Source organism: Peromyscus maniculatus, chromosome 6, assembly GCF_049852395.1.
Source record: "Peromyscus maniculatus bairdii isolate BWxNUB_F1_BW_parent chromosome 6, HU_Pman_BW_mat_3.1, whole genome shotgun sequence".
Taxonomy (NCBI): Eukaryota; Metazoa; Chordata; class Mammalia; order Rodentia; family Cricetidae; genus Peromyscus; species Peromyscus maniculatus.
The window spans coordinates 96,436,547-96,453,073 of NC_134857.1; the positions used below are offsets into that span (position 1 = coordinate 96,436,547).

General features: G+C 41.7%; 1 protein-coding gene across 3 annotated transcripts in view; it reads right to left on the reverse strand.

The window, feature by feature from the left end:
* Slc35a3 (solute carrier family 35 member A3) overlaps nt 1–16,527 on the reverse strand; it is a 42,555-nt gene that overhangs the window by 21,169 nt on the left and 4,859 nt on the right. For all 3 annotated transcript variants that reach the window (XM_076574873.1, XM_076574874.1, XM_076574872.1), the window contains exon 2: nt 3,095–3,299. In XM_076574873.1, the coding sequence (XP_076430988.1) occupies nt 3,095–3,281 (187 nt within the window). In that variant the 5' untranslated portion in view covers nt 3,282–3,299. The remainder of the gene's footprint in view (nt 1–3,094; nt 3,300–16,527) is intronic.

Genomic DNA, 16,527 nt, shown 5'->3' on the forward strand with positions numbered 1-16,527 from the left:
GGGTAACTCTAATTAAACAAGTGAAAGACCTGTATGACAAGAACTTTAAGTCTTTGAAGAAAGAAATCAAAGATATCAGAAAACAGAAAAGTCTCTTATGCTCATGGATAGGTAGAACCATAATAAAAGTGGCAATCTTACCAAAAGCAACCTATAGATTCAATGCAATCCCCATCAAAATCCCAACATAATTCTTCATGGACCTTGGAAGAACAATAACAAATTTCATATGAAAAAACAAAATACCCAGGATAGCTAAAACAATCCTTTACAATAAAGCAACTTCTGGAGGCAATACCTTCCCTGACCTCAAGCTCTAGTATAGAGCTATAGTAATAAAAACAGCTTGGTATTGGCATAAAAACTGACATGTGAACCAAAGGAATCAAATTGATGACCCTGACATTAATCCAAAAACCTATGAACACCTGATTTTTGACAAAGAAACCAAAACTGTACAATGGAAAAAAAGAAAGCATCTTCAATAAATGATGTTGGCATGACTGGATGTCAACATGTAGAAGATTACAAATAGATCCATATCTATTACCACGCAAAAACTCAAGTCCAAGTGTTTCAAAGACCTCAACATAAATCCAGCTACACTGAACCTGAGAGAAGAGAAAGTAGGAAGTAGCCTTGAACACACTGGTACAGGGGACCTCTTCTTAATATAATACCAGTAGCACAGACACAGAGAGCAACAATTAATAAATAGGACCTCCTGAAACTGAGAAGCTTTTGTAGGGCAAAAGACACAGTTAATAAGACAAAACGACCACCTACAGAATAGGAAAAGATCTTCACCAACCCCACATCTGACAGAGGGCTGATCTCCAAAATATATAAAGAACTCAAGAAACTAGACAGCAAAATACCAAACAATCCAATTAAAAAAATGGGCTATAGAGCTAAATAGAGAATTCTCAACAGAAGAATTTCAAATGGCCAAAAGACATTTAAGGAATTGTTCAACATCATTAGTCATCAGGGAAATGCAAATCAAAATGACTCTGAGATACCATCTTATACCTGTCAGAGTGGCTAAAATCAAAAACACTGATGACAGCTTACGTTGGAGAGGACGTGGAACAAGGGGAACACTCCTCCTCTGTTGGTAGGAATACAAAGTTGTACAGCCACTTTGGAAATCAGTATGGTGGTTTTTCAGAAAATTGGGAATCGATCTACCTCAAGACCCAATGATCCCACTCTTGGGAATATACCATATAAGGACACTTGCTCAACTGTTTTCATAGCAGCATTATTTGTAATAGCCAGAACCTGGAAACAACCTAGATGCTCTTCAACTGAAGAATGGATAAAGAAAATGTGGCACATATAACAATGGAGTACTACTCAGCAGTAAAAACAAAACAATGACATCATGAAATTTGTAGGCAAATGGATGGAACCAGAAAATATCATCCTGAGTGAGTAACCCAGACTGAGAAGGACAAACATGGTATGTACTCACTCATAGGATAACCAAAGGATAACCAGACTACAACACATAGCTCCAGAGAAGCTAGGTAACAAGGAGTACCCTAAGAGGGATGAATGGATCGCCCTGGGAAGGGGAAATAGATGAGATCTCCTGAGTAAACTGGAGGTGGAGAGGGGGCAATGGAAGGTGGGGGGGGGGGAACGGGGGAATGGGATGGTCAAGATGGAAAAGGGACAGAGTGGAAGAGCAATGAAAGAGATTTCTTAATAGAGGGAGACATCATGAGGATAGGAAGAAACCTGGAGCTAGGGAATCCACAGGGATGACCCTACCTTAGACTACTAGCAGTAGTGGAGGGGGTACCTGAGCTGGCCTACCCCAGTGATCAGATTGGTGAATGCCGTAACTGTCATCATAGACCCTTCATCTAGTAACTGATGGAAACTGATGCAGAGAGCCATAGCCAAGCACCAGGTTGAGCTCCAGAAGTCCAGCAGAAGAGAGGGAGGAGGGATTCTATGAGCAAGGGCATTAAGACCATGATGGGGAAACTTACAGATACAACCGAACCAAGCTAGTGGGAACTCATGAATTTTGGACTGACAGCTGTGGAGCCTGCATGGGGCTGAACTGGATGGATGAGACAGTTGTGTAGCTAGGTCTGTTTGAGGGGCCCCTGACAGCAGGAATAGGATTTATCCCTGGTGCATGAAGTAGCTTTTCGGAGCCCATTTGCCTGTGGCGGGACACTTTGTACAGCCTTGATGCAGGGGGAGAGGCTTGGACCTGCCTCAACTGAATGTACCAGGCAGTGCTGACTCCCCATGGGAGGCCTTACCTTTTTGGAGGGGATAGGGGGTGAGCTGAGGGGGAATGCTGGGGGGGGAGCAACGGAAGGAGCGATGAGGGAGGGATCTGTGGTTAGTATGTGGAATGAATAAAAAATTTCTTGCCGGGCGTTGGTGGCGCACGCCTTTAATCCCAGCACTCGGGAGGCAGAGCCAGGCGGATCTCTGTGAGTTCGAGGCCAGCCTGGGCTACCAAGTGAGCTCCAGGAAAGGCGCAAAGCTACACAGAGAAACCCTGTCTCAAAAACCAAAAAAAAAAAAAAAAAAAAATTTCTTAACAAAACAGAACAAACAAAAAACCCAAAAACCAAATAAATTAAGAAAAAAAAAATAAAAAAACCAGAATGGCTTTAGTACCAACCAAGTAAAATTGGTACTAAGACAATTGTGTATGTGTGTATGAGCTGATGTTGGCTGTCCTCCTAAGTGGCTCTTTACCTTATTTTAGACAAGGCCTCACTGAACCTCAAGCTTCTCCTGTGGTCCTCCTATCTCTGCCTCCAAGTGCTGAAGTAAAAAGCTCACACTGCTACCCCCAGCTATTTATATGGGTGCTGAAGAGCCAAGCTCAGGTCCTCACACTTGCATGGCAAGCATTTTATCAGCTGAACCCTCCCCCTGGGCCCTGTCATAATAATTTTTTAATACTGAAATGTTTAGAGAATTTAAATAATATCTACAGAAATTAAACAATGCAAGAAATCAAATGTGCACTCACAAATACATTTACATATATAAAAATTAAACTAATGAAATATATTAAAAGCAAAAAAAAAAAAAAACCACCCTAGATACCTACTACTGTCTTTGTAGACTAAAAAGATGCAAGCCATTATCTTCAAAAATTCAGCAACAACCACTGCTGTAGAAGACAGGTAACGAGGACCCTCCTCTTTTAAAGTCCTAGAATAACGCATCGTTAGAACCAGACTGGTAGTCTGAAACACCAAAATTCCCAAGGAAAGATATTTTAGGTTGGCAGACATTGTTTTCTCTTCATTGGTCTGAAAAATAAAATGAACAGGGCAAGTTAATCAATATTGTTATTAAAATATACAGAAACTAATATCCAACAAGAGACAGTGGTTCCAAAAAAACGATGATACAAGTCTCCTATTTTTTCTAATTACAACCAAAAAGCCTGGACCAAAACCAAAGGCACCTCCCAGAAAATTTGGGCTGAAGGAAACAGGGCAAGCTGATTTAGGTCTAAGTGAGGAATGAGCCAGTACCGAATTCTTGGAGATTTCTGGCTAACTATGTTTTCTACCAAGTGCTACAGTACCATATCAACTGGAACTATCAACAGTGTAGAACAGCAAAACAGCTGAGGAAAACTCAGTTTCTCTAACTAAAGGACCAAAGACAGTTGTCCTAAACACTGTTACCATTCCAGATGAATACTATGAAACTGTAGGGGAAAGCCTTGTTAACTCTCAGCACCAGAAGCAATGAGAGCAGAGGAGTGACCCCTCCCCCTCCCACTAGACTCTGCAGACACAGACTATGGAGTGGAGTCCTGTTGGCCACTCCTGAAACATACAAAGGGAGAATCAGCAAACAGAATTCCCACTCTTCCCCAATTGGCTATGAATAAAAGAGATTTAAGTAGGAACCAGAGTATCATAATATACAAATTTTCAAGATAAAACTCAAAATGAATATATCCACCAAAAATCAAAACAAATCTTAATTTGGTTAAATAGCAACAATCAACAGATGGTACAAAAAAAATAGCTCATATGTTGGTGTCACAAGAATTTCAAGGAAGCTACCATAAAAATACAGCAACTAAACACTCGGGAGAGCAGGCCCTGCACCTCACCTGGGCAACACAATAGGGCCAACCCCATTGGTGGAGGTGTGAGTGAGCCAGCCCCAAAGTTGTGAGCATGAGAGAGCTGTCCCCATTACTCATCTGTCATGTTGCAGCATGGGTGGGGAGAGATGCCCTCCCCCACCCCATCTCACCTCCACCCATCAACGCCTGAGGTAGGTGGGAGAGCTGGCCCTAAGGTCATAAGAGCAGGAGAGTGGCCCCATATAATGCCTTGGCAACAAAGTAGAGCTGGCCCTGAAGGTGTAGGTGTGGGAGAACCCACCCTGAGGATGTGAAAGTGGGAAAACTGGCCCCACCCACTGCTCATGCCTGCAAGCAGTAAACTAACCAGGGCAATGCTGGAGAGCTGGTGGTAGGGACAAGGGAGGCTGGTGGGCTGACCAACCCTGCAACTACCTAGGCCCAGAACCAGGTTATGACTTCACCCACCCCAACATCCAGCCCATCTGTGATCTGTTGGAGCACATAAAGGCACCAGTCCTGCAGACCCAACGCTGCAGGATCTCCACAACACAGGGCAACAACAGGATATCCAGGTCCCAGTGAGGGCCCAGCATCAAAGGTGTAGCAGAAACCAGAGGCCTCGAACCAGACCAATGACGCTGCAGTGAACGCTTGCAAATAAAGATATATGGACAAAAGAGTTCATTGCATGATTCACACTGTAGCTTCCATGACCAGATCAATTTTTCTTTTTTTTTCTTTTCCTCTTAAATTTCATTTTATATTGGGGGGAGGGTTTGCAAGGGCAGAAGACAGATACAAAGGGACAGGGAAATGAATGGGATGGAGACACATAACGTGAATGACACAAAGAATAAATAAAAAATACAGCAACAAGAAATTATTAAACTTATTAAAAATAATTTTAAACTCATAAAGACAAAAAAAAAAAGAAGAGTCCTCATGCACTTTTCCCCAGGTTCCCTAATAACAAAAGCCACAGTCCTTCTAATCCTATAAAATATTTCAACATTGTTCCAAGAGACTTTTATGAAGCTTGCTATGTATCTCGAAGAAACAACCCAGTCCCAATAGACTCACCTTAAACATAAAGCCAGAGATATGCTGAAACGTAAAAGGACTAGGCCATCTTAGTACTTTGATACCTGTAGTCCCAGCTATTTGAGAAACTAAGCTAGGAAGATCACTTAAGCCCAGGAGTTCAAGACCAGTCTGAACAATTTAGTGAAGAAGAGTCTCACAAAACAAGGAAGAAGAAAGGGATTCGTTGACAGGAAGGAGAAGGGGGATAAGGAAAGAGATGGGCAGGAAGGAAAAAGATACCATGAGAAAACTATGAAAACAAATGGGGGACTTATATTAACATTAGGTAAAAAGCTTACATAAAAATTACTTCTAGACTTGAGGATATTTCACAGTAATAAGGAGGTGAAGTGCTTATCTAAATTGTTTTATTACTAATAAAAACTTGGGAGTCAGATATTGGGATACAAAATCAAGAAAGCAACAGAGGAAGAACTAGCTGACCCTGTTTCTCCACCTTCCCAGATTGAAAAGGCTGCAAATCTCTCCAAACCCTTCCCTACTATTCCTGTGCCTCTCTATCTGGGCCCTCCAAAATCTCTATGACTAATTCCGGTTAGCTAGTTGTGGACTCCACCCCTTGATTCAAGGTTTAACTTTATTAACAGTCTTGGAGTGTCACTGTGCAATCAAATATCCCACAACAAAAGGGTAAATACACCAGGAAGCTATAGCCATTATAAATGCGTATGTATCTCATTACAGTAGTTTCAAAACACATAAAACAAAATGAACAGAAATAAAAGAAAAATAATAGATAAATCCAGCCATAACTATAATATATAACCTACTTTTCTAAAAAAAAATGGTAGAATGAGAAAACAATCAATAAAGATCTAGAAGGTTTCAACAGTTCTATCAACCACCACAACTACAGTACACATGGAGACAGACAGTCCACTCAAATCTTCCAAGGAAGCGCTTAAGCATAGTCACCAGTGTTTCCCACTCAAGATCTTAAACCTTTTGCCTCAGATTGATCTAAAGATATAATACAACCCCCCCCCATCCCTATAGCCTTCTGTGGTGTATCAAATAAGAATGGCCCCCACAGGCTCAGATATTTGAATGCTTAGTCAGCAGGGAGTAGCATTATTTGAGAAGGATGAGGAGGTGTGGTCTTGTTGGAGGAAGTGTGTCACTTGGGGTGGGCTTTGAGGTTTCAAAAGGCCAAGCCAGGCCCAGTGTCACCTGCAAGCTGTGTGGGTGGATCAGGATGTAGCTCTCAACTACTTCTCCAGCACCATGCCTGCCTGCAAGCTTCCATGCTCCCTGTGCCATGATGATAATGAGCTAAGCCTCTGACACCGTAGGCAAGCCCCCCAATTAAATGCTTTCTCTTATAAGAGTTGCCTTGGTCATCGTATCTCTTCATAGCAATAGAACAATGACAAAGACATCTTCTTTAGTAGAAACTAGAAAGCTGATTTCTTTTTTTCTTTTTTGGTATTACTTTTTAAGTTGTCTGTTTCAGGATCTCCCTTTTTTGCCTGAGCTGGTCACAAACTCTTGGATTCAAGTGATTCTCCTGCCTCAGTTTTTGAAGTAAATGGAGCCACAAGTCATATGCTGCCAAGCTGATTTTAAGTCTCACATGCAGGGGCTAGAGAGATGGCTCAGAGGTTAAGGGTTAAGAAGTTAGGGCTATGCCGGGCGGTGGTGGCGCACGCCTTTAATCCCAGCACTTGGGAGGCAGAGCCAGGCGGATCTCTGTGAGTTCGAGGCCAGCCTGGGCTACCAAGTGAGCTCCAGGAAAGGCGCAAAGCTACACAGAGAAACCCTGTCTCGAAAAACCAAAAAAAAAAAAAAAAAGAAGTTAGGGCTATTCTTCCAGAGGTCCTGAGTTCCATTCCCAGCAACCACACGGTGGCTCACAACCATCAGTAATGAGATCTGGTGCCCTTTTCTGGTGTGCAAGCATACATTCAAACAGAACACTGTATACATAATAGGACCTAGGCAATGAAAACATTTGGAAAGAGCAAGTTGAGGGAATTAAATAAAATACTGACCTTCCAGACTCACTAGAAAGCTACAGAAGATGGCCATCATAGGCATAGGGGTATAGAGCAATAGAATACAGTCCAGTATTGGATCCATATACCCTACTTTGTTCAGGCAGCTATCAATACCTTTTCCTAGGTAGCTTATAAACAGGAATTTATTTCTCACAGTTCTAGAAACCAAAGGTTCCAGATGACTATGCTGGCACTGTCTGGTGCTGGTAAAGTCTTTCTTCTAGGATTGAAGATGACCGTATTGGCATTGTACCCTCACATGGTAGAGCATCAAGAGTTCTTTGGGGGCTTTAATCTTGTCTATGGGGGCTGCATTCTCATAATCCAATTATTACCCAAAGGTTGTACTCTCCAATACCATCACACTGAGATCTGGCACAGTGGTTGAGTGCATACTACCTTGCAGAGGACCTGAATTCAGTTCCCAAGCACATTTCAGACAGCTCCTAACCACCTGTAATTCCAGCTCCTGGGGACCTGATGCCCTCTTCTGGACCCTGTAGGCACCTGCATTCACACATATACATACATGTACACACACAGTTAAAAAGAAGATAAGTCAAATCTTTTTAACATATCACCTATGAGCCAGAGAGAAGGCTCAACAAATCAAAGTGTTAACTGGTAAGACTGACGGCCCAAGTTCAACCTTGGGGAATCAAACATACGCCAAACATGAACAATGCCACATTATAAGGATAAAAATTTTAAGAGTGAAAAACGTATGTTCACCACTAAATACACATACATAAATCACTGGAGATATTATCGTAAGCATTTTACTTGAATTTCAGAGACAAAACTGAACAATATACTTCTTTGCTACACAAATGAATCACCTTACAGGAACAAATACAGAGATTTCTTTATTAGCCATCTGCCTCACTTCTGTAAACCCTTACTAGCAAAAAAGTCCTAATGTAAAATACAAAGACAGCATGTTAGAGGTAGTTCATACTTGAGAACAACATCTAATTTGACCTCTTCATGTTAAAAGTGAAAAATAAATAAATATGTATATTTACATGTGTACACACACATGTATATATATATATATATATATTTATTTACATACTGAGCTACTGTAAAATGCTAGTACACTATGGTGCCTTGTTCTCTACACAGAGAGAAAGTTGCCAGTCACTCTAGAAAATACCAAAGAGTGATTTCAAATATGTTCTAAGAAATATGTTATTCTGTGCTACCAAGATCATCAATACACCAATCTTAACAATAATGTTCCAATTTCTTAGCAAATGAAGATTTAAAGCTCAATTTCTGGCCAGGTATGGTGGTACATGCATGTAACCCAGCACTTGGAGGTAAGCAGCAGCTGGTTTACACAGAGACCCAGGCCACTCAAGGATACATAGTTAGACTCTGTCTCAATAAATAAATAAAGAAGTTTCTAAGCCAGGATGTACTTTCACAGTTTTGCTTTTCCATTCCCAAACATCTGTGTACACATTCTCAAATACAGAGCTTAGCAGTGTTTCCGGCTCTTACTTTTAAACCACAGTGACGTGACAGCAACCACGCAGCTCCTGCCTCTCAGTCCTTCCCATCCTCTGGGCAGGAAACGTTTCTAGGTTTGGTTAGGCTCTCTCTCTTATAGACCTTCCCTTCCTTTTTGTTTGGACCGATCAAACTCAGGTCCTGGCAGAGACCAGGCCAGTTCTTTGTCACTGAGTTACACTCCCAGCCCTCATCGATAAATCTTGCACTTGCTTACTAATTGCCATATTTCATATGAATTGCTGAGTACATTTAGTATTAATACAGTTGAGTTTATTATTTTTAATCTCTTGAGGGAAAATATACTACACAACTCCATTGATCTAAATTCATTTAGATTCAATGAGTTCAGATGGTGGCTTGATCAGAACTTTCTTTTACAGTTTGAACAAAAAAATTAGTGACCTTATTTCAAAATCATAGAGATTGTCCGTAATTATTTAATAGTCTTCAGGAAAAAAAAATGGAGGGCTAGAGACTTAGGTGAGTGGTATAGCACTTGCTTAGAACGTTTATATGAGGCCCTGAGGTGCAAAAAAAAAAGGAAATAATGGCTTTTCAAGTACACTGAAGGCCAGGTGTTGTGGTGCCTTTAATCCCAGCACTCTGGAGGCAGACAAGGAGATCTCTGACTTCAAAGCTAGCCTGATCTACATAGTTACATACCCAGCTTCAGGCCAGCCAGGTCTAAATAGTGAGACTTGGTCTCAAAAAACAAAAACAACAACAAAAAAAAAACCAATAACAACAAAACCACAAATATACTAGAACCCATAATTTAAATATATCTATAAAGTAATTATGTCCTTCATTTTCATTAAAGTAGTTCCTTTAGGATCCAAAGGTTTTATAAAGATCTGATGAGCAATTCTAAGTCATTTCAAGTATTAAAAATCTCAAGAATACATTTCAGGGCTGGCAGTCTACTTCAGCAATGGAGTCCCTGCCCAGCTTTCAAGAAGAGGTTGTGGTTTTAATTCCCAGCACTGCAAACACATATGCATGCCATAATGCATATACATCATTAATGCACTTACCACCTTCCTCAAATTAATCAGGATTACTAAGATATCAGCTGTATATATGATCATCAGCTGAATTGCCGACATATATTAATTTCTGAAATACTCATATACACTGCTAGACATAATGGCAGAGGTAGAGGCAGGGGGATCTCTGTGAGTTCAAGGCCAGCCTGATCTAAACAGCAAGTTTAAGGACAGCCAGAAAGACTATATAAGAGACCCTGTCTCAAAACAAAAACAAAAAAACCATACACCAATCATTTCTATTCATCTTTTTAGATGGGCCTTATAGACAAATCTGAACATCCGTATGGCTGCAGACTTACTTCCAGTGACTTAACACGTATAGTCAGTACAATCTTTAGGTCTGTGTATGAAGCCTGTCATGCAGAGACAAAATCTGTTTTACTGATACATGTTACATTAACAATCAATAGACTATATGTTTACACAATGTTCCAAAATGTAACAAAGTCATGACATGGTATCATACATCCCAATATTGAGGAGGCTGAGGCAGGAAGAACAAGTATGAAACCTGTCTGGACTACACAGCAAGAAGCTATACCAAAAAAAGAAAACAACAAAAGGAAATAAAACAAAAAACAACAAAACTTCCAAACACACATTTTAAAAAACTACTAAAATTATGCTGAAATCTTCCTTTTATTGTAAAACCAAAAACTTAACTTTAGAGTGAGCTATATTTACATTTTTAAATACTAATTATAAAATATATACCCTTTGTATAATATAAGTCTATCAGAAATCAGCAACATAACAGAGTCGGCATGAAGACACAAACTGGGTGAGTGGCCCATGCCTGTAATCTCAGCACTCAAGAGGCTGAGGCAGGAGACATGCTGCACACTGAGTTGGAGGCCAGTATGGGCTATATAGTAAAATAATGCCTCCTAACACACACGTGCACATGTATACATAAGTGTCATGCGAATGTTAAGGTCACATCAGCTACTAGCCCAAAACAACTACAGATGTAAAAACAGACCTTTTAAGGTTTTCTAAATAAATGAACAAAAAAAGCAAAGATATTCAAAAATGTTAAGCTTGGTTGCTATTTTTTTGTTCACCTTCTTCCATGTTGCTAACCCTTACAGACTGGTAGCTGTATGCTAATGGCAAAGTTCATCATGGCTGATTGCTATCTGACACTGGATTTCTACCTAGCCGACTCAAAGTGTAAGTGGGAATGGTGTTTGCAGAGAAGGGCTTAGAAGCACTTGCTACTCTTAGAAAGGACTTTGATTCCGTTTCCAACATCCACATGGCAGTTCACAACCCCCGTTTCAGGGGATCTGCTGCCCCTTCGGCATCCTCAGGTACGAGGTATGCACATGGTGCACACACATACATGTAGGCAAACACTCGTACACATAAAATTATTTTAAGTATATATGATATGTAAAAAATCCAAACAATATTCTTGAAACACCTAATAATCTTGTGGGAAAAAGACAAAAAAAATTTATAAGTGAAGGAAATGAAGAAATTCATGATAATGATATGATCAGTTTTGATTCTATAACTGAAACAGTATTTTTTGTTTGTTTGTTTTTTTTGTTTTTTCGAGACAGGGTTTCTCTGCGTAGCTTTGCGCCTTCCCTGGAGCTCACTTGGTAGCCCAGGCTGGCCTCGAACTCACAGAGATTCGCCTGGCTCTGTCTCCCGAGTGCTGGGATTAAAGGAGCACACCACCACGCCTGGCTTTAATTTTATTTTTAATTACATGTACGTGTTTGTGAGTAGTGCAGGTACCCACAGAAGCCAGAGGTATCAGATCTCCCCGGGGCTGGAGTTATAGGTGGTTTGTGAAGTACCTAATGTGGGTGCTGGGAACTGAACTCTGGTCCTCTGGAAAATCGTCTGCGTTCTTAAAGGCTGAGCCACGTCTCTATTCCCTGTTGTTTGGGACAGGTCTCACCAAACAGTCTAGGCTGACCTCTATCTTGCAGCAATCCTCTGCTTCTGTTGGGATTATACATGTATGTCCTAAGCTGAGTGCTGATTTATTCTTAGATGCATAAAAGTTCAATAACCCTTTTTTAAAAAAGTAACTTGTGGCCAGGTGGTGGCAGCACACGCCTTTAATACCAGCTGAGGCAGGTGGATCTCTGAGAGTTTGAGGCCAGCCTGGTCTACAAAGGCTGTTACACAGAGAAACCCAATCTCAAAAAAACAAAACAAAAACAAAAACAAACAAACAAGCAAAAAACAAAAACAAAACTTGGTTTTGCTATGCTGTAGACATAGCCAAGGCCTTGGACATGCTAGCCAAGAACTCTCCCATTAAGCCAATCCTCAGCTGACGTTTGGGTGCCTACAAGTGCCTAGTATACTCGAAATTAAATAGCTTGTCACTGTTTCTCACTGGCCTTTCTTCCTCAGGGTGTTACGTGTCTGTTTAAACAAGACACTATCATTGGTGTAAGTTATAGCTCTGTCAATTTTTAACTTGTTCTTTCATAGACTATAGAATTCCCATTATTACATTCAAGTAAAATCAAGTGTTCAAATATTTCTTCAGCTATACAAATAAAAAATCTATTTCATGTCAATTTATAGACAAAATGTATTCAGTATTCAGTGACATGGAAAACAATGACATTGCCTAATAAGAGACGCTTTCCCCTTCCACTGGGTGCTCCTGCATCAGTGAACTCCACACGCTCCCACTGCCTGCCCTGTTCCCATTCTGCAGTCATTTCTTTCCGATGGTCCCTTCCCCCAATACGGCAAGAGGTAAAGGCACCCTCCAAAGACTAGAACATAATGTAATCGCCAGCTAACAGCAAGACACACTAACTACTATGAAAAATCCCAAACTAAGGAGACAACAATCTAACAATACAAGCAGACTGTCCAGATTGGAATAAGTCATCAGATACGTAGGTCACACTTGGTATGATCAGGCACTGTCCTTGGCACTGGGTACACAGGAAAAATCAAAACAGTCTAAACCATCTCTTTCTGCATGGGCCTTATTCTTCAGCAGGGAAGATACAAACAATTCAAGACACAACAGGAGAAAGAAGACCCCCAACTCAAAAAAAGAGTGGACGTAAGAGACTAATACACGAGAATCTAATATACAGCACAATGAATAAAACAGTTTCTTTCTTTTTTTAAATGTTAAAAATTCCTTATTTTAGCCGGGCAGTGGTGGTGCACGCCTTTAATCCCAGCACTGGGGAGGCAGAGGCAGGCGGATCTCTGTGAGTTCGAGGCCAGCCTGGTCTACAGAGCAAGATCCAGGACAGACATCAAAACCACACAGAGAAACCCTATCTCTAAAAGAGAGAGAGAGAGAGAGAGAGAGAGAGAGAGAGAGAGAGAGAGACAGAGAGACAGAGAGACAGAGAGACAGAGAGACAGACAGAGAGAGAGACAGAGAGAGACGGTCCCACAACTTAGTTGTGCCATCAAAGGAAAAAGAAGACAGCCACAGGCCGTGGTTAGGTTAAAGATGAGTCGAGTCCTCAGATTTCTTGCCCATCCAGTATGTGTACACACTTCTGCCTCACTACAATTTAACAAAGTCTCCGCAGAGAGATAAGACAGTCTTGGGATCCACAGAAAACACAGTTCTGTGCTTACTTACATCTTTTCTTTGAAATTTGTTGAAAATAACTCTCAAGGGTAGCACCCCTCCAAATAGACACCAATAATAACCATGTACAATGATATACAGAAAATCATTGTGCTGTATACCTTGTATAGACAATTTCTATTTGTTAATATAACTCAGTAAAACAAAAATGCATTTTTAAGTGAAGAAAACAGTTGGAACAGTGATACATGCCTATAATTTCACTTACTCAGGAAACTGAGGAAGTTTACAAGGTCAAGGATAGACTACAGTGAGATCTTAGGTGGAGTAGGCTACAAGGAGGAACAGAGAGATGTGAAGGTGCTAGTCTTCAGAGATGGAGTCCTGGAATGCTGGCAGCCACCAGCAACTGGAGAGGGAAAGAATGCACGCGTGCCCAGAGCCACCGGAGGGGCAAAGCCCTGCTAACATTGACTTTGGATTTCTGGCCTCTGCTAAGAGAATGAACTGTTGTCTTAAGTTACCAAACTGTGTTAATTTTTACAGCAGTCACAGAAAAACTAGTGTAGGAATTAAGCCTGATATTTTAAAACACAAATTAACTTTTCTCTATGTCAAATTGGGGGGGGGGAGTACTTAATATTAGGAAAAGAAGCTGGTAAAAAATAAGTTTGTGTGTGTGTATGTGTGTATGTGTGTATGTGTGTGTGTGTGTGTGTGTGTGTGTGTGCGTGTGAGCACGCGCGCATGCAGTAAAGTTTAGTGTTCAAGTGTGTGCTTGCCATGAATAAGGCTCTGGGTTTGAGCCGTGTCACGAAAATACATATATACATGCACACAGAGGTATAGAAAACAAATAAATTTCAGTACTTAAAAAGAACTGATCAGGCGAAGGCAGCAGCGGCAGCGGCGCACCCACACCTTTAATCCTGGCACTCAGAAGGCAGAGGCAGGCAGATCTCTTTGAGTTTGAGGTCAGTCTAGTCTACATAGCCAGTTCCCGGATAGCCAGGGGTACAGAGAGAGACCCTATCTCAGAAAACAAACAAAAACCCACAAAAACAAAAATACATGGGGGAAAAAAAAAGGCAGAGGTAGGAGGATCATTGTGAATCTGAGACCTGCCTGATCTGCATACAGAGTTCTAAGATAGTCAGGAGTAAATAGACCATGTCTCAAAAAATAAAATAAAAAAAAAAGAATCAATTGGTTATCAGGAAAATTGGGGTATATAGATTAATTCTCTGCATTTAATACTGGTTCAATAAGTGCTTTAAAGAAATGTAGACTCCGTGGTGTGCCAATACATCCCGCCACTCTGATGAGCAAGAAAGAGAAGATGAGAGGTTCATGTGCTGTGGAGAGAGGTGGTACTGGAGACTGCAACTCGGTAAGGAATAGGCTGATGCAAATGGCCTGTGCTGCAGCCGAGGGCCATGTCTGGGTCCATGGTCCTATAGCAGCCAGGGCTGCGTTGATATTCTTGGCCCATGTTAGCCATATTACCACCAAAAGCCATGTAGATGCCTGTGGTCTGGGCTGCCACCTGGAGCCATGTTGATGTCCGAGACCCTTGCTAAGCTGGCCCTGCCCCACAACCCCGCACCCCTCACCAGCCGCCACCAGGTGGTGCCCACAGTGACGTGGGTGCAGAAGAGCTGGCCCTGATGGCATGGACTCTGGGGAGCCGACGCTGGTGGTGTGGGTTCCTGAGAGCAGGATGTCCATGACTGGGGCAACAGCAGGACAGAGGAGAGGAGTGTCGGTGACTGTCCAGTACTGGTGGTGTAGCAGAAGCCACCTGAACCAGACCAACAACTCATCACAGCGAACACTGGCAAGCAAAGCTGTTTGTGCAAAACGGTAAACTGTGTGACACAGACACGCCGCAGCTCCCAACGCCACTGGACGGACGAGTATGTGATGGAGAGGCGGCAAAGGAGGAGCCAAGTGGTACACACAGTGGGACTGGAGGGAAGGCAGCTGTGACAGCTGTGAGAGAACGCTCCTCTGTTAACAGAGGAGCAGGGCGTGGCCCAGAGGGGTCCACTCGGTTAACAGAGGAGCAGGGCGTGGCCCCGAGGGGTCCGTGAGATTTTTTTTTCATTTAAATTTTAATTTTTTATTTCTCTGGGGGGGATTACAAGGGTGGAGGGCAGACATGGAAGGACTGGGAAATTTGTGGGATCGGAGTACATGATGTGAAATTCCCAAAGAATCAATTTAAAAATGTATGTTAAAGTTGAGCAGCGGTGGCCCACACCTTTAATCCCAGCACTTGGGAGGCAGAGTCAGGCAGATCTCTGTAAGTTCGAAGCCAGCCTGGTCTACAAAGCAAGTTCCAGGACAGCCAGGGGTGTTACACAAAGAAACACTGTCTCAAAACAAGACAGACAGACAGACAGACAGAGAGACAGAGACAGAGACACACACACACACACACAGAGAGAGAGAGAGAGAGAGAGAGAGAGAGAGAGAGAGAGAGAGAGAGAGAGAGAGAGAGAGAATAGACTCAGTAACAAGATGCCATATAAAAAAATTCCTTTAACCTCTCGTGAAAACCCACAGCCCATTTACTTTCTCCGCAAAATTATTCATTTCCACAGCGTCAGAGAAACCTTACCAATGTTACAAAGTGATTCTTTACTAATTATTCCAGACTTTTTTAGCCACCCTAGAGACAGGACCCAGTCTCACCATGCTCAGCCAGCACCCCAACACTATGCTGTATCAAGCACCTCTTTTTTTTACCGCCACTATCAAAACCTAAGATTGTGTAGCACACCCCACCACATACCGTCTTCCAGTCTCTGAAATTTAGATACACTATGATCTGATGAGTTTAAACTCAGTAAACTATGAATTACATTAACTATGCTCATTCAAGTCCCTCATCACACTGCCTGCTGACAGGCTCCGACTATTCCAGCCCTACCTTACTCCATTCAGCAGGTGTCTTAAGGAGATGGGCATTTAATCACATTCTTTCCTTGTTTGTAAAGTTAAACTGACACCTTACCAAACAGAGGCTACACTGCCCCTCCTAACCTGGTTCTGGCCAAAATTTCCTGTCATAAACTACTGCCTATTCAAACCAGCCATTCATTTCTGTATTTTTTGAACAAATATTTGTCTCTTTTAAAAAAGCCTTCCTGGAAGACTTAGGCACCTTCACTAAGAGAGGACAGTATTCTGAGTCCTGGAAGATATACAGACCTA